The 25,677-nt window shown below is 34.0% G+C and overlaps 6 protein-coding genes across 10 annotated transcripts in view; 3 read left to right on the top strand and 3 right to left on the bottom strand.

Annotated features, from left to right (window-relative positions):
- LOC117205321 (very-long-chain enoyl-CoA reductase) overlaps positions 1-255 on the top strand; it is a 146,831-nt gene extending 146,576 nt beyond the window's left edge. For both annotated transcript variants that reach the window (XM_033443610.1, XM_033443609.1), the window contains one exon: positions 19-255. In XM_033443610.1, coding sequence (XP_033299501.1) covers positions 19-146 — 128 coding nt within the window. In that variant the 3' untranslated portion in view covers positions 147-255. The remainder of the gene's footprint in view (positions 1-18) is intronic.
- On the bottom strand, positions 216-4,419 carry LOC117205319 (cilia- and flagella-associated protein 57). Its single transcript, XM_033443603.1, has 4 exons — positions 4,021-4,419; positions 2,430-3,939; positions 2,183-2,353; positions 216-2,109 (listed from the first exon to the last, which is right to left on the bottom strand). The coding sequence occupies exons 1-4, from the start codon at positions 4,218-4,220 to the stop codon at positions 346-348; spliced, it is 3,645 nt and encodes a 1,214-aa protein (XP_033299494.1). The 5' UTR covers positions 4,221-4,419; the 3' UTR covers positions 216-345.
- A 319-nt stretch (positions 4,420-4,738) lies between these two features.
- Positions 4,739-7,226, top strand: LOC117205398 (cysteine-rich protein 2-binding protein). The gene is made up of 6 exons (XM_033443753.1): positions 4,739-5,228; positions 5,313-5,461; positions 5,539-5,766; positions 5,849-6,175; positions 6,247-6,768; positions 6,855-7,226. The coding sequence occupies exons 1-6, from the start codon at positions 4,819-4,821 to the stop codon at positions 7,208-7,210; spliced, it is 1,992 nt and encodes a 663-aa protein (XP_033299644.1). The 5' UTR covers positions 4,739-4,818; the 3' UTR covers positions 7,211-7,226.
- An 867-nt stretch (positions 7,227-8,093) lies between these two features.
- LOC117205393 (dnaJ protein homolog 1-like) lies at positions 8,094-11,711 on the top strand. Its single transcript, XM_033443749.1, has 2 exons — positions 8,094-8,334; positions 9,680-11,711. The coding sequence occupies exon 2, from the start codon at positions 9,691-9,693 to the stop codon at positions 10,750-10,752; it is 1,062 nt and encodes a 353-aa protein (XP_033299640.1). The 5' UTR covers positions 8,094-8,334; positions 9,680-9,690; the 3' UTR covers positions 10,753-11,711.
- Positions 11,702-15,355, bottom strand: LOC117205396 (A disintegrin and metalloproteinase with thrombospondin motifs adt-2). The gene is made up of 4 exons (XM_033443752.1): positions 14,957-15,355; positions 14,485-14,694; positions 13,638-14,416; positions 11,702-13,493 (listed from the first exon to the last, which is right to left on the bottom strand). Exons 1-4 carry the CDS (start codon positions 15,104-15,106, stop codon positions 12,314-12,316), a joined length of 2,319 nt encoding a protein of 772 aa, XP_033299643.1. The 5' UTR covers positions 15,107-15,355; the 3' UTR covers positions 11,702-12,313.
- A 124-nt stretch (positions 15,356-15,479) lies between these two features.
- On the bottom strand, positions 15,480-25,582 carry LOC117205381 (histone-lysine N-methyltransferase, H3 lysine-79 specific). Of its 4 annotated transcripts, XR_004487224.1 has the most exons (12): positions 24,908-25,582; positions 23,829-24,008; positions 23,429-23,755; positions 23,070-23,337; positions 22,323-22,998; positions 21,768-22,239; positions 21,038-21,661; positions 20,549-20,976; positions 20,231-20,464; positions 19,897-20,147; positions 19,187-19,335; positions 18,205-18,337 (listed from the first exon to the last, which is right to left on the bottom strand). XR_004487224.1 is itself a non-coding variant. In XM_033443724.1 (11 exons), the coding sequence occupies exons 1-11, from the start codon at positions 24,983-24,985 to the stop codon at positions 17,877-17,879; spliced, it is 3,999 nt and encodes a 1,332-aa protein (XP_033299615.1). In that variant the 5' UTR covers positions 24,986-25,582; the 3' UTR covers positions 15,480-17,876. The 4 variants fall into 4 exon arrangements, 3 of the variants coding, with proteins under 3 accessions (XP_033299615.1, XP_033299616.1, XP_033299617.1); XM_033443724.1 differs by lacking the exon at positions 19,187-19,335 and having other exon boundaries at positions 15,480-18,337; XM_033443725.1 differs by lacking the exon at positions 19,187-19,335 and having other exon boundaries at positions 15,480-18,337; positions 19,897-20,117.
- Between the last annotated feature and the right edge of the window lie 95 nt (positions 25,583-25,677).

Here is a 25,677-nt window from a genome sequence, read left to right as displayed (position 1 = left end):
ACTATCATATTCTTTCAGCTGCTCTCTTTACCTTAGCTGGTGCATATCAAATGACTATATGGGCATTAGGAAAACATAAAGCGTATAAGAAAGAATTTTCCCAATATCCGAAAAATAGAAAATCTATCATTCCATTTGTTCTTTAAACAAGGCAATATTAATTTAAGAAAATTGTGTTGGTAATTATTGTTATAACATTTCTTCGTTCCAATTTGTTAATAATATTTCTTTTCCTTAAATAAATAATTTACGATAGGAAAACGATTTAATAATATACTACACATAACTTGTATAAAAAAAATTTATTTAGTATTTAAAGCTTTCACTTACTCATGGTAAGCACATCTAAAAAGTTATTTTAGTTTCTGCTTCTTCACAAGGTAGTTTGCTTATCAATTTATACATATCGTCTTTTAAAGCAATTATTATATTTTGGCACTCTTGCATTTGAAATCTGTATTCAATTCGCAATTGTTCATGGTCATATAACGCTTCTTCCATCTTTCTTTTTGCTTCTGACGGCTTTATATCCTTTACCGTTAAACCTAACAGACCTTCCATATGCTGTACGTGTTTTCTTGCATCTTTCAATTCTTCCCTCAAAGCATTTAATTCTGTGATCAAAATAATATTTTCTTCCACCGTTTTATCTATATCTTTGCCACTGCCTATTCTGTCTTGGAAAACTTGTCTCTTAAGGGAAGCTATTGTCCTTTCTAAATGATCCCTCTGCTTTATAAATTCACATTGCGCATCTAAATCCGCTTTTCGGCTACGCAAAAATTCATCGCTTGAACTATACTTGTGATACAATTTTGTGATAGCAATTTTTAATGCCTGTGGTTCTTGCACAAGCCCTGAAGCATCATGCAAATCTATCCGTATCCTTTTTAAAAGTTGTTGACATCTTTTATTTCGATGCATTTCATTTTGAAGTTCATGTCTTGCAGCTCCTAATTTTTCCCTCAATTCATGTAATTGTAATTCTAAACTAATAGTTGTTTTATGCAAATTTACAAGTTCCGTTTCCATATCTCGGATTTTCTCTTTGAGCTCTTTGATTTCTTGATCCCGCGGTTCTATTTGATTTTTCAATTCTGTAATCTTGTAATTCAAAACGAATTTGAACTTCTCCAGTTCCTGATTTGTACGCTTTAATTCATATATCTGACGTTCTCTATCTTGAATCGTGATATCCCTTTCATTTATTTCGATTTTCAAATCATCTTTATCTTTTTCTAATTCTTGAATAGTCTTTTGGAAATACCCATATTCGCTTTGAACTTGTTGCAGTTGTCTCTTCAATTCTTCAACATCTTTTAAACTAGCCATATATCTATTGCGCAACATCCCAGCTTCTCCTTTCAGCCGTATATTTGCCTCCTTTTCTTCATGTAGCAATGTTTCATAATTTGTTTTTAGCTCCAATATTTCCTTATCGACATCGTCTTCAACTTGCGTCATCATCTCCTCGTGTACTCGCGCCTGCTGTGTTATTTCATCTTGACTTTCTTCTAATTGCAATTTCTTCTCATGAAGAAGAGCCTCATATTTAGTTGTTGCATTTTGTAATTCTTCAATGCCATGCTTCTCTACTTCTTCCAAACGTTTCTCATAATTTTGACGCATATTATTCATTGTATTTTCAAGCGCTAAATATCTATCGTATTCTGTAATAAGTTTAGCATTATAATTTGTTTCCATTTGCTTCATAGTTTCTTCGTGTTTCTCTTTCATTTTAAGTATTTCGATGTTAATAGTGTTCAGTTCATTCTTGTGATCTTCTTGTAATCTACTTATCCTATCTCTTAGCTCTTCGATAGCTTGCAAATATCCTTGATGTATATCCCGTACTTTGTCATTATGTACTACCTCTATTTGACGCATTTTATAAGCATGTTCAGTTTCCAGTTCCCTCATTCTAACGTTCAAATCGACTATCATTTGTATTTTCTCTTGCAAGTCATCTTTATTAATTAACACTTCATTCGTATATGTGAGCTCTTTTGCAGTCTTTCCTTTTCCTTCAGGGTATATTACTTTCCAAATACATAAACTACCATCTATTCCAGTAGATATCAAGAACTGCTCATTATAAGGAAGGACAATCTGCAAAATATACAGCATGATTACTTTATACTTTACTTTATACATTTAAATCATTTACTATACAAGATCTTACCTTTGCAATATTAGCAGAATGAATGTGAAAAGTTATGTACTGTACTGGATCTTGAAGTGGACATACTACTGATAAAATAATACCACCAGGACAAATAAGAAACAAAGCTTGATCTTCTTTTCCTAATACCATGCAATACATGTTTGCATCTGGAATATTATGTTGTCTCGTCTAACATGGATAATATACTAAATTATCTTCTGTTTCTCTGTTCATAAAATTGTAGAAAAATTAAATTATGTATTACCGTATTGTCTTTTATCTCGTATATATTATTATCATCAGCAATGCAATAGGTAATCTGTTCATCAGCAGAAAGAGCAATGTCATGTAAAACAATCCCTTTTAAAATTATCTCAGCAGAACGGCGACCAGTACTCATATCCCACTGATATATAGTACCTTCTGCACCTAACGTAAGTAGCTTTGTATCTGTTTGTGACCATAGTAAAGTCTTTACTCTATTAGTATGCCCTTTTAAAATGAAAGTGCTAATAAAACCAATAGTGCAATAAATCTGTACAACATTTCCATTAACAGCGGCAAAGAAATGACCAGCATTACTAAATTTTACAGTTTTACAACATCTTATAGAAAATTCCTCCATAGGTAATAAATCATCTATTAATATGCTCATGAAACGTAATTTATCACTAAAACCAATCACACAGAAAAGGCCTGTAGGATGCAAAGCAATTCCACAAATATCTTCTGTATATTGTTTGTGTAGAATTAATCTTCCTGATTCAAAATCCCACAACCTTACACTATGGTCGAGTTCTCCGCAAGTCATGAAAGTTGATTTCCAACCACAGACAGAAATATCTCTTATAGGTCCAAAATGCAATGATTGACCCATGATCTTTAATTCTTGTGGTTCTGGATCTACATTTAAGTCTGGTCCCCATAACTTTGCATAAAATAATTGAGGCCAACCAGTTGTAATTAACAAACGATCTGAACTTAAATTAACACTTATGCTGTTGATTTGATATAAATCTTCATTCTCTTGCTTTGATATTTGAGTTGGTATTATATAAATATTTCTTTTTGTATATTTATGCAGGCCCTCTGTTTCAAAAACCACAATTGTTCTTGAGCCAAATGCAAATGCAAAACCTCTGTGAAATGCAATTAAACAACGAATATTGTTTTCCCATGGAATGTCTTCTTTTGAGTCCATGGCTGTAATTGAACTACTAGCTTGTATAACATATTCTTCGCGAATTTTCAGATTCATAAATAATGTATCAGTCATATTATAGATATTTTTTAAATCACCATTCTCTAAGTAAAGTATTTTACCATCCTTAGTTCCAAGTAATAATCTATCCGAATCCAACCAAGTCATAGAACATGTAAGTATATTGTCTGCTTTAGAAAATCCATATGGCCTCCATATAGTATCAGAAAGAGTTAAGAATTTAAATGTGTGTAGACCACCAAGTGCAACTACACCTGCATCAGATGGATTGCAAGCTAATACTTGTACAATGGCCAATGGATTCTGAGGAGTCCCTACTTTTATACTGGATTCTACTTTTCCCTTTTCCCAATTATAAAAAAGCATTGTTTGATCAGGTTCTCCTGTAACTGCTGCTAGATGCTTATTATCAAAAGTAAATCCTATGCAAGTAAATTTTGTTACATCAGGGGCTTCATATGGTATCCCAAGAAGTTTTCTTCTTTTCAATGTTTGAACATCATAAATAGATATAGTAGGTTTTTCTCCAACTTCACATGTTGCAATATACTTCCTTTATAAAAAGGGATTGGAAAGATAATGTGTAACTTTATATTAGAGGATACAAACATTAACTACATACATAAAAACCTACTTGTTGTATGTAACTGTAATTATATTTATCTGTTGTTTATCAGATAAACGTATGAATCTTTGTCGATATTGCGGAATATTATGAAGTGCTATTACATTTCCAACGGGATACAGAATTTCTGCATCCGAAATATAATGTGCGTTTGAGATTATATCAGTTTTTAAACCATAAAATACTCTGCTTTGTAAATGAATAACCATTCTGAGAATTCTTTCTACCTTTTTATTTAAAAAGTACGAAAGTAATTTTCGAATTTTATACACAGAATATATACATATACATATTTTCAAAGGTCTATACCTCCGTTGTTTATACTTCCATAGCAACAAACATGATCAATATCCAGAGATTGTTATTTATGAGACTGAATACAGGAATGCTTGACTTACTTCTGATAATTAGAAATAAAATTGTTAATAAAAAGTCAAGTCATTCGTATAATAATTATAATTTACATTAAATAAAAAAGTTTACAATTTCTATTTATATTTTTTATATTTGGTTTTATATTTGAGTCAACACTCATTTATAAATTTCCCGCCAATTGTTATGCGCGACTATATTCGGATAATTAGAAGTAAAGTGTGAACTTATTGCAAACTATACAAAAAAGTAACCTCAATGTGATCAGTATATAAATAATAATTATTAATGATATAGTATCTTAAAATATTCATATTTTAGAGTAATAATTACATTTTATGGACAAATGTATTTAAATAAATGGGTGCATAAAATAGACTGTTTTATTTTAAATATCTAACTTAGATCCAGAAATTATATTTTAATAAATAAGCAATGGCAGATATAAATAATGAGAAAGACAGCAAATTTAAAACAGAATCTGTTGATCACTCTGCAACAGAATGTTGCAAGAATTGTGGACATTTATGTGATCCATACAGTAAACCAGCATTATGTTGCAATGAATGTTTAGGAAAGATCCATATAGAATGTTTAAAACGTGGGAGCGTTCCAGTATCATTTATAGGGGATGTATTTTTTGACTTGACTTGTTTCCATTGTAGTCCTTTTGGTGAAGAAATAGTAGCACGTAATAGGATGCCTTGGCTGAATGTAATTATATTAACATTATATAATTTACGTGAAAAGTCAAGTGGTATTAGTAAAAGAGGATACTTTCATTGGAAATCTGACATTAGTACATTTGTAGATCGTAACTGGGATTGTTTGTTCAAGAAAACAGTGTAAGATATTGTACTGGAAAGCTGACCAAAATTGAGATTCATCATAAAATCTATATATGTAATTTAATTTTTATTATTTTTTAGTAAAAGGAAGAAGAATTGGATTGGTACAATATCTGGAACTCTTTCTCATTATAGCGGAATTTTTTTTAAATCGGGAACTACAGAATTGGGAGAATCTGGATGGTGGAGACTGATAGACAATGATCCTCCTGAAGTTCTTATTGCTAAAAGTAATCAACAATACCTATAATTTTCATCTAACATAGTTATATAATATTCAAAGATTATTTATATTTTTTAATTATAGATGAAAAAATGATATTGGATCGTAAAAAACAAGTTGGTAATCAAGTAAAAACAGCAAGTAAATTACATGTTAGTCCAACTCCATCAGAATCAAGTATTTCAGTTGGGGAGGATAACAGTTATGGAAATGGATCAACAAAGAATCAAGATTGTCCTGCATATTCACAAGCATATGTTCAACCTGATAAAACATTATTTGATCTTTTACTTGAAGAAGATGAGCTAAATAGTATGTACTTGTACAATATAGGTGAAATACAATATAGAAAATTCTATAATATTAATACAACATTAATATTATTTGACTTTAGATATGGAAATTGAAGATGATATAATGTCTACTGAACAAAGTGATACACCATCATTGTCTGATTTAATAAGAGACTGTCAGTATCAAACCAATAATTTTCACTTTTCACAATTATTGGATGATTTTACATCAGAATGGACATCTACTACAGATGCTGTATCAGAAAATCTTAATATTAAAACAGATCAGATAAAGGAAGATGAAGAAGATGAACAATACGAAGAAGATAGTAATGATAGTTTAAGTTCTACTCAAGAACAACCACCCGTTTCTTTATTTAAGATTACGCGACGACGCCCATGGCCCTGGCAGAAAAATCACACTAATAGTATATATATCTTTTATCATATATTTACAATATAATTCATTTCCAATAATTATTTTCAAATATCATTTTAGAAGAAAAGATTCCACGTATGACACATCAGGAAGAAGCATATTTATTACAACAAGTTAATAAATCGACTCTTAATTCTGCACCCTCAGAGATCAGACGATTTTATCGAAAACTAGCTGTACGAAAATTAAAACGAGAATATGGTTTACCAATACTGGATATTGATAATTTTGGTTTTAAGACAGAAATACTTGAGAAACCTTTAAAAGATTCTGGCAGAGTTTTGGATCGATTTTTTGGCGATGATCTAAGTTTGTTTGAACAAAGACTACAAGGATACAATGAACCCACATCTGTGCATAGTCCATACACAAATAGACTTTTAAAACCATTTATAAGAAGAGATACTTCATGCCGTCCTTTATGGGTGAAAGTAATGGAAGAGCTTCGTGTTAAAGTCAATAAATCTAATCCTAAATGGAAAGCACCGCCGACAGCGCCGATTGATTACTCATATGTGAGGCCTCAGCACATTCCCGCGATTAATAGTCTGTGTAGCCAATTCTTTTGGCCGGGCATTGATTGTGAGTGAACACAACGATTATATAATGGTTTGATGCAAGATTATCTTTTATAAAAAAATTTATATAAAAAATTCTTATGTTTTCAGTGACAGAGTGCTTGCAGTACCCTGACTTTAGCTGTGTGGTTTTGTACAAAAAGTTAATTATAGGATTTGCAATTTTAGTTCCCGATGTTGGTTACAACGAAGCTTACATATCATTTTTTCTAACTCGTCCTGAATGGCGTAGATCTGGCATAGGAACATTTATGCTGTATCATTTAATCCAAACGTGTATGGGCAAAGATGTTACGTTACACGTTTCAGCTACTAACCCAGCGTTAATTTTATATCAGAAATTCGGTTTTAAAGTAGAAGAATTTGTTCAAGATTTTTATGACAAATACATGCCACCGAATTCACGAGAATGTAGACACGCGCTGTTCTTACGATTGAGCAGATAAATACATATATTGAATAGTGTATTTGTTGTGCATATATGAAATACACGTGATGCTAATTAAATCAATTTGACTTTCGTGTAATGATGTATGTAATGTATATATAAACAATAATACGTTTATTTGTTACGTACAAAGGAATATTTTCGATTTTGTACGGGATATGAACTATACTATGTAAATATTCGTACAATAAATGCAATCTTAATAAATTTATTTTAAAAATTATCAAATTATTTGTTCCACATGATAATGCAGTACGCTCCTTATAGGATTAATTATAATTTCTGCAGAGGAAAGTGAAATGGAATTTGTACAAATGGCCAGTACTATTAACTTACTATTAAAAATATAAATTATTAAGTACTATTAAAAAAAAAACTATAGTTTCTCTTCTAGCAAAAACAAATCTCAGTTATTATTGCATCTTGTATAATTATTATTATATTACAGAATTCAACAGTTGGCGCAACTAATAAAATAATGATCCATATACTATTTTATCGATTATAAAAATTCATTCGATGGTAATATTTAAATGTCCTCAAACTTCATAAATGCATTATATGTATGTATGCATAGAATTAATATCCACAATTACGTTCATCAAGTATATCAATAGCATACTCGGCTAAGTTCAGATCGTAACGAGAACAATATTTCACTTATCTTTTTCCGTCCAATAGAGTTAAATGTGCAAAATTATTGTTATTTGCCAAAGTAATATAAACTTTATTCAATATATATTGCTAGTATATTATTTACTGAATATATCGTTTATTTATCATGGTGTCGATATTACGTTTCATAAAGCGCGCGCGATTTTCGGTCGCGTTTTCGATCTATAACTAGGAGTGGGGATTACTGACGTCATTAAATAAGTGCTACGGAACTGCCGTCGACCCATTCTCGAAAGTTCCGGAAGCCACTAGAAGGAAAGTTTGTATATATGGACTGCACAGCTTACGCGACACTTTAGTACGTAAAGAGAGGTGTTAAATGTTGTTTCATCCAATCTGTCAGAAACAAACATTTCATCAAACTGCATAACGTTTTTTCAGAAATCTCAGTGAATTTAGTGCCAATTGGATTTTCTAATTTATCAAGCGATAACAAGAACAGCAACGGTAAGTGTCGAATGAAAATCATCAACGATAAATACTACCGTAGGGTGTTCCTTGGATTCTGTCAGATGTTCGTGAGGAAATAAAATGGGCGATCCGCGATGGGGAGTCATTCGAGTATATTCGTAGCATAATTTTATGATAGATAAATGCTTCAAGGTGGAGATTAGGGTAGCCATCGTGGACACAGTAGAATTTATTTTTACGCTGCTCGCAATCGTTGCACGTTTGTAGAAGCGGACACGTTCGTCGCTTGTACGCGCTCATCATTGCCAGAAATAGATATCGGTGAAATACATACGTGGGTGTGCGTTAGAGAGACATCCATACTTCTTTTCTCGAGAATATGCGAAAAAATGGCAGATCATTGGCATTATCGTATTTAGTACCTATATACCATTGTTCAGTCTCCGTCTCTCGATAGTTGGGAGAACGGAACAGGTTTTCTACTCTTGTGCTTTTACCAGTTTAATTCGATAATAAATGCTATCTGATATAAAACCAACTGTTCTTCAAACTTTCAAATTTCCAGAGTTATGTAGCCTTTTCACAATTACTTGTTTTCTCGATTGCAAAACCTATACGTCATATAATAGTAGTATTAGTACTAGGATGCAAAGTTTGACCGTACCGTAAAAGATTTCGATAAAGCACTCAAGATTTCGTTTGATAAATTTTTGTAGACATTTCGTTAGTCTAAATCAATAACCTCCAATACAATTATGTAAAGTTATGTAAATAGAAAAGTAAGATGGAACTGAAAAATGATTTTGATATATGTATATAATAAAAAAGAATATATTTTGTATTTCCTAAAGTGATTTGTAAAAGACAAAAACAGTTCTTTGTGTTGTATGACGTCGAATCGTACTTGAAACTTCAGAAAGAGCCGCACTTTTATGGTCACGTTGCGTTAAACATCGTTTCCCAAATCGTCGATATAGAACATTATACGGACCCTCGAAAAACGTGTTTTGCAATGATGTAATATTTCACTTGGATCACACATTGTTATGTATGTAATGTTCGCGATATGTGCAACAGTATAATTTTGAATAGAATGTAATATGTATGATATACTTTCCATAAAAAAATAACTTACAAAATGCTTCATATATGTCATAAATCTACTTATAGTTTAATAGAAAACAATTTAAGTAAATTGAAGTAATTTCTTATAATTAGATGATATAATGATTTAGAAAAATACCATAAAAAGGGATCAATGAAATGTAATTTGATAATTGTAAATAAAAGACAATAAATTGATTCTTTGTTTCAACAAATTTGTATTTTTCATTTTTACACAAACAATATATCAATCTTCCTTTTATTTAAATTGTTCCAGATCTGTAACCAATGGGGAAAGATTACTATAAAATATTAGGCATAAGCAAAATTGCCAGTGACGATGAGATCAAAAAAGCCTACAGAAAGTTAGCTTTAAAGTATCATCCTGATAAAAACAGGAGTGCTGGGGCAGAGGAGAAGTTCAAGGAAATAGCTGAAGCTTATGAAGTACTTTCTGATGCTAAAAAGAGGGAAGTATATGACAAGTTTGGAGAGGAAGGATTAAAGGGAGGAGCTGGAACAGCAGGAGGAGGTGGCGGTGGCACGACATATACTTTCCATGGAGATCCAAAAGCAACGTTTGCTCAATTCTTTGGTTCTGCTAGTCCTTTCCAAACATTTTTTGAATTTGGAGGCCCTATAGGAAACCGGGTTTTCACTTTCCACGATGATGATATGGACATAGACGATCCACTTGGATTGGGAGTTGGACCACAACGTCAAGGTCAAGGTGGAGCTTTTAGGTCACATTCTTTCAACTTTGTGGGGTCTAATTCTGGCAGAGGAGGCAATAAAGACCGCGCTCAAGACCCTGCTATCGAGCATGATCTGTATATCAGCTTAGAAGAGATTCTACGTGGTTGTACAAAGAAAATGAAAATCTCCAAACGAGTTGTTCAGCCAGATGGTTCTACCAAAAAAGAAGACAAGGTTCTCACAATTAATGTAAAACCTGGATGGAAAGCTGGCACTAAGATAACGTTCCAAAAAGAAGGTGACCAGGGCCGTGGAAAGGTTCCAGCAGATATTGTTTTCATCATCAGAGATAAACCACATCCTCTTTTTAGAAGGGAAGGAAGTGATATACGATACACTTGCAAACTAAGTCTGAAACAAGCTTTATGCGGTACTATCATTGAAGTTCCTACGCTTACTGGCGAAAAAATCAACTTAAATTTGACAAGAGAAATTGTAAAACCCAATATGGTTAGGAGGATTCAGGGTCATGGCCTACCATTCCCAAAGGAACCATCAAGGAAAGGTGATCTCCTGGTCTCATTCGACATCAAATTTCCTGACACATTAACGCAAAGTGCGAGGGACATATTGTACGATACTCTACCGAATTGAACACAGAATTGAGAACGAAAAAAAGCATGGATAATTGTCATCACAACGACAGTCCTCTAATCGTCCCAATTGACGAGAATAAACACTCGTGTACGTTCTAGTACATAAATGCGTGGTTAGAGAGCTGTGAACAAATATTTGTTGAGACGATGCAAATAATAACTTTATCTTCTAGCTAGGAAAATGTGGTTTTCGATTAGTCAAATGTAAATCAGATTTTTGATTTGGGTTTAGGCAAATTTATGTTTGTTATAATTCGAAAGAGTAAAACAAATGACCATTGCTTTCGTAGTGCAGTGAAACGTATTTTGCCTTTACATGCGGGAAGAAAGATCCTAAAATATTGAATAAGACCGAATATATTTACGTTAAGTTATATGATTTAACAGTGCGAGTCCGTTAGAATGCAGCTCTGTATGAATGTGACTTGCTTAATTTTGTTTATTCTGTACATTCAGAGTATGTATTATGTATACAATTATGGTGAATGAATGCGTTTGCGTATGCGTATATGGTCTGTAAGTATTCTTTAATGTAAATGTGTCTAGCGTGCCTGGTTTGTGTGAACGGTAAATCTGTGGAAGTATGACAAATTGCCACCATCATTGTGTTCCAATCATCTTATTTTGCCTTTTGTTCTCTTATTCCATCATTCATATATATATTGTAATTTGGTTCTTTCCCATTTTCAATGAATTACAAGTACGTACATAGATACGTAAGTATATAGTAGAACAAATTAAATTTGTATATTCAAACAACAAATTGTACCTTGCTCATTAATTTCCTTCAATTTCACGGTGACTGGATGGAGGTTTTTGTCATATGAAAGCACATGTATGTATAAACAACTATTTGTAATATCGAGCTGATTGTTTTCTTATGTAACGCGTTTTCTTAATTTTAATGGTTGGTTAATTATTTGTACGCTAAAATAATATCGATACAATTAAGTGACACGATTTTGTATTTTTATTCAATCCTTTTGTCTCATGATCGCTCCTACGCTGGATATAACATCGGGACACTCCTAAAATAGACAGCGAAGTAGATGACGTCATCGTCCTATCTCCCGAGGCCTGAGATACTTTCACATACAATTGCGTAGTGAAACAGTAGAATTTCTGTGTAAATATGCATATACATATATATTCACGTATGAGGTTTACACCCTTCATTTTTCTACGTGTGTTTCTCATACCTACATACATATGTATATTGGTGTATAATTTATTGGTATATTTATATTTATACTGCATTATATAAAGTAGGGAATACGATTGAATAATAATGAGGAGAACACTTGAACACTTTGCTTTTAATATTAATAATTCGAATTCTCTTAGAAACTTTTCTTTTTCTTTCTTTTTTATCGATCTTTTTTACATTAATCAGTAATTAGACTTGATATCGTTATCTTATCAATCACCTATGTTAAAGATTGACACGATAAAGAAATACTTCAATAACTATAATTTATCAAAATTAGATGAAGGTACTGAAATCAATAAAAAAATACTTAACAAAAATAAATAAAAGAGTTAGACAAAATGAAAAAAAATTATTCTCTTATCCGATACGATGACTCAAAGGAAGTTTCTTTCGTTGGTTTCATCAGTTCTACGTAATCTTTATCGATCCACTCATCCTCGTCTGGCGGAAACCCAATACCGTACGACAAGGAAGTCAAGAGGGGCAACCCGTCGGGGCCCAGGCTCAAATACTTAATCACCTGATTGTCAAGACGAAGCCTTCCGGCGTGTGCATTTTGAGGGCCGAACTCAATGTCGTCGTTCCTCTGTCGATCATTTTGCAGCGTTTTATCGGAACGAATACTCTCTGGTAGACAGTGGTGCTGGCGACAAAAATAATTTTGTCCCTCCTCGACATGACACCATGTCCCATCTGGAAAGTATGGGTCAAGGCCAAGGTCGTTTAATTCCACGCGCGGCGTGTAATAAGATGCTATGTCTTTTCGCCGACAGAATATAGCGCAGGCCATCCATGGCCTTTCGCGTTCGTGCGGCGCTTGTAGCCCGCCACCCTTCGCATCCAATTCTGGCAATCTTTCGCTGAACTCTCCGCACCTCAGTGCCGCGAACTCGCTCATGCTCTTGCGCTTCTTCTTGCATAGATTATCGTCTTTGCAAAGAACTACGTCATAGTGCAATCCTTGGCAACCGGTTTCTGTGTTCTTTGGCATTGGCCTGTCGCAGTATCGTCGTCTAGTTTGAGCGCCGGTCGATTTCATCAAGCATCCACTTTTACAGGACCCTGTTTTCCATTCACTCCATCCTCCCTGTTGAATAAAATCGGGGTACATTTGTAGGGCGTTTTTACATTCACCACCGCGGCACTCTTTGCCTGGTGCACAGTAAGTTCCATCTAGAGCAGGTCCAGCGAAATAGTATCCGTTTCTATGCGGAGTCTTACACTGTAGCGACTCGCAGACTTTATACAACGTGGCTACAGTAGCGTCTTTATCGCGGAGTAGCACTTCACATTGTCTTTTAGCGGTCCATTCTCTGCCTGGTAGATTGAAGAACTTGCTGTGATCCAATCGACTGCTTATAGGTGAAGTTGGCCTGTCTTTCAGACAGGGTTTCGTATATGGAAGATTTTGAACCACATCGCGACTGCATTCTGACCAAGCGGTCTCGCCATTGATACCTCTACTAGGAGACATTATGTAGCCATCCCTTGGACACGTGTTTCCAACCGAATCGTGATGCATCCCTAAACTTTTTAGGAGAGAATCGTTAATCAATGTTATCCAGATATTTCTTCTTAACATTTTTGTAGGAAAATGTCGTTTAAGTTCGTTCGTGTTGAGAGATTTCAAAAATTAGAGAAGAGAACTAGATTAAGAGAACGAATGAACTTACTTATGTCCGATTTCGTGAGCTGCTATATAAACAGACGTGAACCCTGCCGATGGAAATGGTTTTCCAAATTGATTCGTCACGCCTAACTCAGCAATAACGCAAGAATATTGTTTGATGCACAATCCACCTACTACTGCCAGACCCATAGTGGCACTATTTTTTTGCCCAGCCTCCACAACATAGAAATCCAAACCAGAAACGTACAAACCCATGTCCCAATGATCAGGATGAAATTCATCCTCCGGATTCTCCTTCATCGCGTAATTGCAAAAAGAATCCAATAATTTTCCTCGTTCGCCATCGTGATGCGGTAGAACACGTGGCTGTTTTTGCATAATCTCCAATCTAACGAGGGAAATATCGATTGCAATTCCTAAACTGGGATGATGATAAATTGCCTGTACACCGTTTACGTAAGCTAATAGCATGTCGATGATCTTCTCGTCGTTCTTATCAAAAAATGGTGAAAAGATATTGTAGCCAGTCTCGTCAAAGAACAATGCCAATTCTAATGTCAAAGCATCGTTTATGTTATTTCTGTTGACATTTTCAAATGGTTCTCTGATCTCATTTCCATCTGTTAAATAATTATGAAGTTGAGTAGAATAATCTGAATCATCTTCGAAAAACGTGAAAGAACTGTAAGTTCTTCTGACGATATGAGGCTCTCCCAACATTTCTGAACGTCGTCGTATGTAATGATCATGGAAAAATGAGATATCCTGACTCTGAAGCGGTGTAATCTCTAATGTGGTGTTATTTAGAAAAATGAGACCATGCTGTGATAAAAAAGCGCTTGTTTTACGAAATGTCTTTCTTTCTAATGTTTCGGAATTTCAATACTGACCACACCATGCTCTCCACAAAGACTCACAGCAGCGGAACTAAGATCATCTCGATGAAGGTAATGACACGAGATTGGTTTACTAAGCTCTAACTCTTCCATGATATCTGTATCGCTGTGCTTCCAAATTTTAAATTGAGGTGCTGTGATTTTATCGTTTCTGTGTAACATTAGTTCAACCGATTGGTCGAACGCTTTGAAGCTTAGAGGCATCTGTAATTTACCGATGAAGTAACTTATAACGTACAATGATGTTAGCTTTATAGAAGGAATATTATTAATCTAATAAACTATATTAATAAAATTATTTTACTATAAAACTTATTTTGAAAATGTCACGTTTTTTAATTTGCGTATCGCATGCAAATTACAAAAAGGCAAGTGTTGACTTTAATCCAATGCGCATACAGTGAACGTGCAAATTTTGTAAATTATATACGTATATAAAAATAAAGATGTTGCAATAGATAACTACCTCTGCGCTATCTTCCGCATTCCATAATGGTAATAAAACAATTTCAATGTCCTGCATGTTTCGAGCGTAAGCTAATCGGAATAAAAGCAGTAGAACAGTTTCTAATACGAAGGCCATGGTGCACGTTATAAAATTCAAGTTCAAGTACATAGAAGAGCGACAAACTTGTTCTTATATACGCGCGTGAGTGCATGGGTTGCGAAACCCGTATATCATTTATCTTTTGCAAAAGCATAATATATATACAATACGAAATGCATGCTGGCACCTGTATTGCCAATGTCATTGACACTGAGATTTGAATGAATTATGTAATAATAATGTAGGAGTTCTACGTGAATGTTCATCGAGGTGCATAGGAAACGGAATTCATAGGAAGTTGATAACTTTTTTTTGTCGTAAATACCGTTTTCTATATAACTTACATGTATACATTAAATGATAGTACAGAATATACAGCTTCTTTTTTTTTTAATGAACGTGATAATAGCATTGTCAATGGAACGATTAAAGATTTAATAAATTAAGATAAAAATGTGGTATATTTCAATGCATTGGTTACTCGATGTACAAAACAGATACTGTATGAAATATAATCTGTTCAGGTAGAACTTTGTACTTTGTTGCATTATATCTACAGATACTGTTTACATCTGTTTCTCGGTTCTATAAAATCGTGTTATGATCATTTCTTGTGTATATATGTATATTTCAACCATTGTTCGCTCACGCAGCAAATCAACGAATTACCCTAACAAACCTACTAACGTGTCCTTTCGTTTACAACAAAAGTGTGTATTATTGCATAGATAACAATTAACATAATCAGGCAACATCGTAATAAATTTCTTTTACCCCCATTGATATACGCTTAAAATGCATTTATCATTCTATACTGTTTTTCTCTCTTATTACCTCAACAAAATGGTAACAATACAACATCGGTATTATTTTCATTTTATCACCATTCCTTAAGTTTCGTTTTGTTCTTCTTCTTTTATTACTGCAGTGATAAATCACGCAAATGGAAGGTAGGAATGAAAGAGAAAATATGCTTGTTACAAAAACCTTAGTATTAAAATATTTCAATAGAAACAATAAATAATAATAATGATCAATAATAAAATTAAAGAAGTTTTTCGGCAGTGTATATAACATGCTAAACTTGGCAGGTGCCTACATCGTTATTTAATTATATCGTACTAATGTATAAGAGGATTATTAAATAATTTGATAACTAATTACAATCATGTACGAGGAGTGGTCGATTTTCTTCTAAACTCCATTTTGTTTTCTTTTTTCTTACATTTCAATTGTTGACAGTTACTCGGTTGTTCCTTTCTCTCATTTTTACAAACTTTCTGCTATATTTACGACACAATGACTAAAAAATCTTTTATACAATGTAGATGCGCGTATTTTTTAAAAGGTACGTCGCATTTTATTTACACGTCGAATCTCGTATTCACCAGCGAGATTATTTCAAGTCTGATCAAACTCTGCTGGGAAAATTTCTTTACTTAAACTCTCATGGAGAGGTCGTTCTTTGGATTATTTTGCACAATCTTAAAAATCAGTGGCTAAATTTGTGCCAAAAAAAGAAACAAAAACAAAAAAGAAAGATGAGTTAGATTTAACTTGCGGTTAGTGAAATGACTATTCTTCGCTGTCTGTCGTCATATTCGTTTATGAGCAACAGTGAACACTTCGATAACTGCATCCTCCGGAAACAATTGGGGGATACAGAGCTGCGTATAAAATATGCAGCGAATATTTGCTACGAACACACATAGGTTTTGGTAGCTTCTTTTCTTCCCTTTTTGTGAGCTAGTTACGTTAGCTACGACGCCCATAATATATGTTAGATTTTTTACACAGCACTTTTCTTTAACTTACTACATTTTATATGTGATAGTCACATACCATAATTATAGACGAATCCATTTACAAATTGTTTAACTTTTCCTTTTCTTTTTTTTTACGGAATATAATCTCTATGGTATTAGCATATATTTTATGAAGGCAAACACATTCTCACCGTATGTCCATATATCAAATCGACAATGATTATCTTCTAAATTGTTTTTTTTCTTTCATCAAAAAATGTAGTAGTTAATATTAACTTCAAATGCTTATCAGTGAGTAATGTATAACAGCGTCTTTGACGTTCTTCGGTACTTCACGTTTTAATATACGCGTGAGTATACAGTTAAATATTAAATAGATTTTACTATCGAAATGTAGCATTCCGAAAAAATTTCATAATACTTTTAGCCTTGTGATCAAGGCCTCCGTTAAATAAATAAATATTTGGATGAAACATATAAAAGGCAAATTATAGAACATCTCACTTCACTGAGTCATTTCTTATTCTTTAGTCCAAAGGAAAAAAATAATTAAAGAAGAAAAATTTTTAAGTCGAATACAAGTACCACTTCGAACTGAATCACAAAAAGTGTCTTATACTGCAACAATATACATGTATGTTCCAAAATAATTTAGAATTGTCTTAAACGCTACATTACGAAGAGCAAAAAGGAAAGCAGAAAATAATATTTCTACTATGAAATGAAATAATACACGAATAAAACTCTATTTATCTGAATCCACGTAGAAACAAACAGTTCAGTTCAATTGCAGTTATGCAGTTCACTGACTCTTCCTACTACCTACGATTTCATTCAAATAATATGATTTCATACTCATGGATAAATAGAACGTAAATAAAACTCGGATACATAGAATCGCTAAATAAAGCTTCGTCGCAAAGATGGTGTTCGATAAATGGAGTTTTATTGCATCTGTAAATAAAGAAATATAGACTTGCATTCAACTTATTTCTGTCAATCAAACCATAAGGTACAACCCGTTAAAAAGCTTAACATACTAGCTTATGAAGACACGCTGTATAAAAAATTGATTAAGATTGTTCGTCATTCGAAGGCCATTGTCCTGAATGATTCCAATCCCAATCCTTGCCTTTAGGACGAAACTTACTGGTACTCCCAGAGTTGTTCCAATCTCTATGAAAAAACTTTTTCTTAAAATGATGTCGTTCCGGATCTGGATGACGTTGATATTTTAGAGGCACCGAAGATGTGCTACTGCTACTACTGCTGTTACTGCTCGTACTACTACTGTTGGAGGGATTCGGTGGGCGAGGACTGGTCGGTGAAGGTGTACGTGGAGGTCCCAGTGCTTCATCTGGCGACGGAATCACCGGTGGAGGTCCCGTCACCGTGCTGTCCGATCCTAAACCGCTGTCAGGACTTGTATTTACTCCCTCTGTAGATCTTCTTCGCTTGTCCAACTCCGTCGACGCGAATGCAACCAATCTATCAAATCCAGAACTGATACGATCTTGCCAATCCGCTTCTCCGTCTGCAAAATGAACTCCACTTAGATACACTGCTTACACGCTCTAAGACGGTACAACGTATTTTCATAAAAATAAGCCAATAACCCTTTTCAATAATCGTACAGTAAAGTATATTTGTATAATTGTAATTGTTACTTTGTCATTACTTATATGCACTATGCACATACGTGTTAAATCATAGTTATTGTGTAATAAAACGATTCTATTGGTAAAATAGTATATTATCTGTATTGTGTATGGAGATAGTAAATATTATTTTAAAGATAGTGTATAAGAAGCAGTACTGCTTGAAATATAGTTGTCATTAAAGACAAATGCTACGATGTAAATGTTCATCATGTAATTAGTAAGTGTCATTTGTTTTATTTTTGTTATGCAAATAAAAAATATGTGCGATATTTATCATGTACAGTACCTTGTAAAATCCACTTCATCTTTTCTTGTACAACGCATATAACTACTCAATGAAAGAAACACTACATTAATCGCATTTTATATATTATGCTATCATGCAGAAAAGCATGCACCAAAAATTACAAAAACCCATCAAGTAAAGATACAGTATTTTTATATAAATTTAACATGCTCCATCTGTTCTTAAGTTCCTTGTTATGCATAAGTAGGCTGTAAATTGTGAAATAACCTTTATTATTGTTTTTACCAAAAAAATTTCTTGAGTCTGGCTTATTTTCATGGAAAATTTATTATATTATATAGATAATATGTCTAATATTTATATAATATAAAAAATATATAAGAAAGCTAAAAATCTAAATCTGCATTTTATCGAATGGCTGTAATAACACTAATATAAAAAAGGAATTTTGGACAACTCCTGTGGGATAACTCACCAGCAACCACGAACCAACCCACAGGCAGCCGTACTTTTTGATTTCTCCCTCTGAATGTGTCTCAATCTCTAATAAAACAAGCTTCAAGGGTTGTGAGTGAGATTGAGTATGTGACAGACAGATCTAACCAACAAACAGCTACAGTGCATCTAACAAATACAGCAAACAACAACAAAAATAAATATAAATAAAGATCAAGTACCAGCTCCATAAGATAAGGGAAACCATAGACAATGATTGTAAACCATTAGTGCATAAAAAAACTAATAAAAGGTGCGTAGCAGAAATTAATACGATAGTATCTTAAGAAAGATAAAGCAAGGTGTTTAGAGTATAGGTTCTATATAGTAAAGATTTAGAGTATTGATGAGTAGAGCAAATACACTTTGTGTACAGTAAAGTCAAAATGCTAATTGTGGAATGTAAAAGGGAAATATTTGCATTAATTTCAAGATATTTTTTTCCATTTTGTTGCTGGATTGATAACTTGTATTGCTATTTTATATTGCTGTGATCACATTGTAAAAATTAGTCTTTAGTATTTAGAAATATTTCAAAATTTCAAATATACTCATATTTTTTCTTACAGCCAGTGTGAAAAGCATATTTTAAAACTTAGATATATACATTCCAAAGCATTTCCTACTCTAATACTTTGACAGAATGCATAATAGAAGGAGTAAAATTGAAATATAGAACGTTCTGCTCACCGTCATCGCCAATACCATTTCGTTGTCTCTGCGTTGTCATTTGGGGCTCATCAACTAGCGGCGTGGACGTATTAGAATGTGGTTCCACAAGAGGACTCAATGGCGCTCCGCTTGTGCTTACTGATGATACCACTGCCTCTGTTTTTAGTGACATCGAAGGTTGTGATTGACAAATGGCTGTCACCATACCATTTGTTGTTGTACTGCCATTATTGTTGCTACTGGTTGCATATCGAGGATATGGTTGAAATCTATTACGATAGAACTATATGGGTCAAATCACTTTTCCTAACACAAAAGAAAGGAAAAGGAAAACTAAATAAAATTTTAATACCTTCTATTTGTAGTCAGTATTGGCTCGGTTTTTGTGTTGTGATTATTTAAAATACGAGCATGTAAAGATGCAGCTAATCCTTCTACTGGCAAAAGCTCGCCGTTTGATGTTGCCTGTGATGTATGTAATGGTGGTGGCGGATGGGCCTGTGTGAGTGACTGAGAAGGATTGTCAGAGAAATACGATTCATGATACGGTTTGATATCTGCACGAGGTAACTGGACTGGTGTGTATCTAAATAAGGAAAAATGAATTATAAAATAGAACTTCTAATTTATAAGAACACAATTACTGCTAGATAAGCGTATAATATAATACCTTTGTGGTTGTGTTACTGGAGTAAATAACACAGATGATCTTGAAGTAGTGGTAGGAGTACATGTTGAAATGGCAGAAGAAGTTGGAGCGTAACTTGCTACGTGCGCCAGAGTTGATAAGCCAGCATCACCTTCTGCACTAGCTGGTCTACTGATAGGAGAATATACATTTTCTGGCCTTACAATTGCGCTCATATCAACAGCAGCATTTATTATAGATTGGTTGGATATTTCTAGCGTTCTCTCTATTTCTCCACTGACTAAATCACCGATTGTTCTAGTGCCGAGCAATCCATTTCCTCCTGTTACAATACGATTATCATGACTCGATTGCCTCGAGTCGATTGTTGGCCTATCAGATGGTGTTAAATGAGAGGAAAGACGTTCTTGAGAGAGGTGACGACGAAGTGCTAACTTCGCAGGTGAAACCTATAGAAAAATGGTTTACATATTAGATAAAATAATTGAGATAAAATTATTATAATATTACCTGTGTATAATCAGGAGTAGAAACATTTTGTGGCAATGCAATTCGTTTTCTATCTTGCTCAGTCTGATTTTGTAATTGCACCTGTAGTTGCATTTGTTGTTGCTTATTTCTATTTTGCTGATCTTCATTTAAAACACTCGTAATGATACTCTTTAATCTATCTTCGAAATTTGCAACCCTAGGAGGTTCCTGAGTTCTATTTGTTGTCTCCTTATTATTTATTTGCGATTGTGAGGATGAAATGGATGGTGAAGTAGTAGAAAAACTGAGAGATGCTTGTGGCAGTCTGGTTCTAGAATTAGTACTGGTATTAGTATTTTGTCTGTTTAATATTCGGCCAGCTTCTATTTGTCTGCCGGTTTCCAAGATCTTTTGCGCTAATATTTCTGGATTATTTTCCTGTATTTTCCCAATATCAGGAACATCAGGCCATTCTTGCGATCTAGAACGTCCTTCTCTATTTTTTCGTGACGATCCGCTCTTTCCATTTTGCTGCTGATGATGATGTTGACTTTGCGAGTGTTTAGAACCTAGTGCCTCTCTTTGTTGCTGAGCTATTGCAGCAACTTGTTTTTCATTACTTGCTCTTTCCAGAACATTTAGTTCATGTTCCAATTTGGATACCTGTAAATTTATTAGAACTCAATTTATGTATTTAAACATTTGTTTGTATTTAATTGTATAGTATATATTTTAATAATAAAAATGATAATAAGAACATTCTACCAACCTGACAATGTAATCTTTTACGTTGAGACAAAGTTGCAGAAATTTCTTTCAATATGTAATCCTGAGTAAGTGGTTGTGATGGATTTGATATGCTATTCGTATTTGTGAGACTACTATACTTTTCTTGTAATTCTTGATGTCTAAGCGCAGTTAATCTCGATTGTTCATTTTCCATAGATCCAACCTGGGCCTGTAGCTTACTTGCTTTAGCTTGCAACTGTTTGTGTCTAAGAACTATCTCCTTAGCCTTTGCAAGTAAATCTCCAGGCGATGTCGCATTTATACCTAACTCGGTCATTCTTGCTTTTAAAAGTGCTACACTATCATCAATTAATACCTTTATTTGTTTTTCTAATTGCGCCGCTCTCGATTGTAACTTTGAATTTCTTTCTCTTTCTTTTGCAATATCTGTATTGACTGACACTCTGTACGAAGGAGTTCTCATTGATTCTAACATGAGCATAAATTGGTCCCTGCGTATGAAAATGTATTTGTATAAAGAAATACGTATACAAACAGCATACATATATGTATATTTTACAGAAAGCAAAGATACCTGTACAAGTCCAAAAGTATTTGTAATGCGTACGGAGTGGCGGACGGAGCAGGTGGTATACTAAGTTCTTCATGCACAGAGGTGGAATGTGACTGTAATGAAAGTGATAATGAAGACAGCTGTTGATCCACGCAACCGGGTGCGGGCGGTGGTTTCTTTCCCAAAGCTTGTGGAGATGTACTCAGTAATGTTTGACTATGCAATAAGTCCAAACCAGAAATATTAATTGCTTTCTTGGGCTTTGATTTCTTCACGCCTCTTCCCCTCTGTCTCCCTCTAGCTGGGGGTCTTATACCATTTGATTTTCTATTTAGTTTTCTACGGATCTTATTTGATTGCCGACGATTTTTAATGTTATTCTCATCTGCATCAGAATCGCTATTCGTTCCTTGTTGCTCCGAATGATTCGGGCTTTCTAACTGCCTCGAAAGATCCCGTTTAGCTCTATCACCTCTCTCACCTCTATTTGTAACCTTATTATTATTGTTGGCAGTGTTGTTTATCACAGAATCAGAATTTTCGTCGCCACCTTGTTTGTTATTCTTTAAACGGTGGAAATAACGTTCTAACTTAGTACGATCAATTACATGTAAATAATAAGATACCGGTTTACCAGTCCACGAGACAGAACCCTTTAGTGGTGACATCTCTGATACATGCATTATTGTACCAATATCTGTAAATAAAAAAGATATGTTTGTGATGTAGCACGTATATTGCGTCTTTTATAAAAATATGATACATTACCACTGAGATTTCTATCCGTTATGCGAAAGTTGAGGGGGCAAAATGATTTTGACGATACGATTCGTGCTCCATCCCGTAAATCAGCAAATCGTTCTTTCAGTTGATGGTCCACCGTTGGGCCGAATGCAAAATTATTAACAAACACTATCGTAGCTCCAGTAATGCTTTCACGATGTTCATCAGCTAAAAAATCGCCTTTTACCAAACGATATTCACCGCATCTTTTCCCATACCAATTCAACCATTTACGAAAGTTTACTTCCATACTCTAATATTTGACAAAAATAAGACTTGTACAGATAATATTAATTATTAATTCAACAGTACCGTCTCCAAAATATCTTAAAGAAGTAATGTACCTGTGCATATCTTGATGGTACATCAGCTCTTTCAACTCCAATACAAATTTTGCATAAAGTTGCTGCAGCCATTTGAAGAACCACTTGCCCAACTCCAGATCCCAAGTCAACAAATACATCATCTTCTGTTACATCAATTTGATCAATCATTTGACACACAAGTTCATAACTAGTTTCTCCATACACTTCTGGTGAAAATGGCTCATACTGATTTAATTTGTCTGGTTCCACTACTGCTTGATTATATGTTTGCTGAAGTATATGCCTAAGTAAACCTCGACTAGGTCTTTTATTCAATCTTTGAGATGGTAAACTAGTGCCTTTCTCCTATGTCAAATTATGCTCAATTATTATAAATAAATTATGGATTTAATTAAATATAACTAATTATTTTACTTACCAGTTGAACTAAACTATCAATTGCTCTATTAAATTTGTCACATAAATTTTTCATACTTTCATAATCTCTTGTGTCATAATCACATAAAATGTTATTTTCTAATGGTAGCTTTAGATCTGGCAAATCCTCACAAACCCATCTCATTGTTTCAACAACATCAAGTGCACCATCATGACGATCCTATAATTAATTAATAAAATCCATTTGATTCTCTTTCAAATATATAATTTTCATAAACATTATGTAAAATTCTGTTTCATCTTTTCCTTTTTTAATAAACTTATTCAGTAACTTAAACATAAATATAAAAATATTTTTTATCTGTCAATATTTTCCAACTTTAGAATTTATACCCTAAATATATTTTATAAAACCATATACAAAAGAATGTATAGGAAATAGAGAATATGTTATATACTAATGAAGATTTATAACCTGCAATAAGGATGACCTCCTATTTGAGATTTCCTACTGTCATAAATCAGTATCCTTTGATTTATGACTCTAATACAAATGTTTTTAAATGTATTTAAACAAATAAATGTCTACAAATTAAAGTCAATAAAATAATCATTATAACATCAAAATTATATTACTACATTTGTAATTTAACACAGATAACTTATAATTTATGACAATATCCATATTTTATTATTATCTTTATTTACAATAAAGAAACGATTAACCTACAATAAATAATTTATACGAGGAATTTAAAGGACACTATTTTGTTTGGAAAAACCAAAGAATCATTTTTTTCTCTACATACATATGTACACAGAGTATACAGTGAACAATTAAGAACCTCATATATAATAACAAATAATTACAAATAAATACACGATGTAGAGAATTCGATAATTAAAAAAACTTTCCGACAGAGTAAAATAAACGTGACAACGAGATGAAATAAAGGTGGGAAAAAATCGCGTCGTGCGGTACATATACGATCAGCTGTGAGAGTGAGGGATAAAAGACAGGTCACGTACCAGCATTTTATGTATTTCCAACAATATCACGTAGTATTTCCCAAAGATAGAACAATCACAAGTACGTAATTAGGAAGGTCCACTACTCACAGATCCGGATCCGGAGGTAAGGGGCCATTGATAGACGATCGGTTCTGCTCCGGCTGGCGAGTGCAGGCGCAGCTCCATTTTAGCAGGCCCGTCGTCCTCGTCCCCGTCGTCGTCGCCTTCCACTTCTTTAGTAAGTCGTTTCTTTCGAAAGCCCAGCTCAGGATCGTGTGTGACGTAACCACTTGGATTAACCGTTCGGTGGAGGATCGTGGTCGCTCGTCCTCCCCGCACTAGGACACTACCACCACGTAGACGACGCTCGCGGATCCCCCCGCTCTGCGGTTACATCGCCAGACATGAAAAGACACGAAGGGCCACCTCCAGCGACCGTCAATCCACGAGGGCAATCGTTAGTCCAAAAGGCAAGCATCCAACATTCGACGCGACGATGGGGAGGACGAAATGGAGCACGCCAAAACGGCCACCGAAAGGAACACGGAACACGAGGCGCACAACAGAAAAACACTGACAGACTATTGTGCTACTCGAGAAACAGCGGTTTGGGGGGGGATGACGACATCAAAACATGGCGTCATGTCTCTTCCTTCTACCGTATCGTGCTCGTGCGGCAGCACATCCGGGTGTTCCGCGCTAACTTACTTTACTGCGCATGCGCCTCTGGAACCGTTGAACTTTCGACCGCGGATACAACTTTCTTGTTGTGTTGTTATTATTTCACATTTTTTTTCAATGTCGCTTTGTTCATTTTACATTTACAAGGAAATAAACTGAGTAGAGGTGAATTTTCGTCTGTTGATGAAATTAATCAG

This window comes from Bombus bifarius, unplaced genomic scaffold (assembly GCF_011952205.1).
Source record: "Bombus bifarius isolate JDL3187 unplaced genomic scaffold, Bbif_JDL3187 scf7180000007990, whole genome shotgun sequence".
In the NCBI taxonomy this organism is placed as follows: domain Eukaryota; kingdom Metazoa; phylum Arthropoda; class Insecta; order Hymenoptera; family Apidae; genus Bombus; species Bombus bifarius.
Note: the sequence above shows the minus strand (reverse complement) of the source record. Positions and strands in the feature narration are given on the sequence as shown.

What these genes read in the sequence shown, in the direction of transcription:
- LOC117205319 (XM_033443603.1), bottom strand. Translation starts at nt 4,220, where the DNA reads ATGGTTATTCATTTACAAAGCAGAGTATTTTATGGTTTAAAAACTGAT. An exon ending in ACGAGATAAAAGACAATACG is followed by an intron (nt 2,354 to 2,429) that starts GTAATACATAAT and finishes TATCCATGTTAG; the next exon opens with ACGAGACAACATAATATTCC. An exon ending in ATTCTGCTAATATTGCAAAG is followed by an intron (nt 2,110 to 2,182) that starts GTAAGATCTTGT and finishes TATATTTTGCAG; the next exon opens with ATTGTCCTTCCTTATAATGA.
- LOC117205398 (XM_033443753.1), top strand. Translation starts at nt 4,819, where the DNA reads ATGGCAGATATAAATAATGAGAAAGACAGCAAATTTAAAACAGAATCT. An exon ending in TGAAGAAGATGAGCTAAATA is followed by an intron (nt 5,767 to 5,848) that starts GTATGTACTTGT and finishes ATTTGACTTTAG; the next exon opens with ATATGGAAATTGAAGATGAT. An exon ending in CTTTTGGCCGGGCATTGATT is followed by an intron (nt 6,769 to 6,854) that starts GTGAGTGAACAC and finishes TTATGTTTTCAG; the next exon opens with TGACAGAGTGCTTGCAGTAC.
- LOC117205393 (XM_033443749.1), top strand. Translation starts at nt 9,691, where the DNA reads ATGGGGAAAGATTACTATAAAATATTAGGCATAAGCAAAATTGCCAGT.
- LOC117205396 (XM_033443752.1), bottom strand. Translation starts at nt 15,106, where the DNA reads ATGTACTTGAACTTGAATTTTATAACGTGCACCATGGCCTTCGTATTA. An exon ending in ATGCGGAAGATAGCGCAGAG is followed by an intron (nt 14,695 to 14,956) that starts GTAGTTATCTAT and finishes GGTAAATTACAG; the next exon opens with ATGCCTCTAAGCTTCAAAGC. An exon ending in TTTGTGGAGAGCATGGTGTG is followed by an intron (nt 14,417 to 14,484) that starts GTCAGTATTGAA and finishes TTTTTATCACAG; the next exon opens with CATGGTCTCATTTTTCTAAA.
- LOC117205381 (XM_033443724.1), bottom strand. Translation starts at nt 24,985, where the DNA reads ATGGAGCTGCGCCTGCACTCGCCAGCCGGAGCAGAACCGATCGTCTAT. An exon ending in TACCATCAAGATATGCACAG is followed by an intron (nt 23,338 to 23,428) that starts GTACATTACTTC and finishes GTCAAATATTAG; the next exon opens with AGTATGGAAGTAAACTTTCG. An exon ending in ATACTGACTACAAATAGAAG is followed by an intron (nt 20,148 to 20,230) that starts GTATTAAAATTT and finishes CTATCGTAATAG; the next exon opens with ATTTCAACCATATCCTCGAT.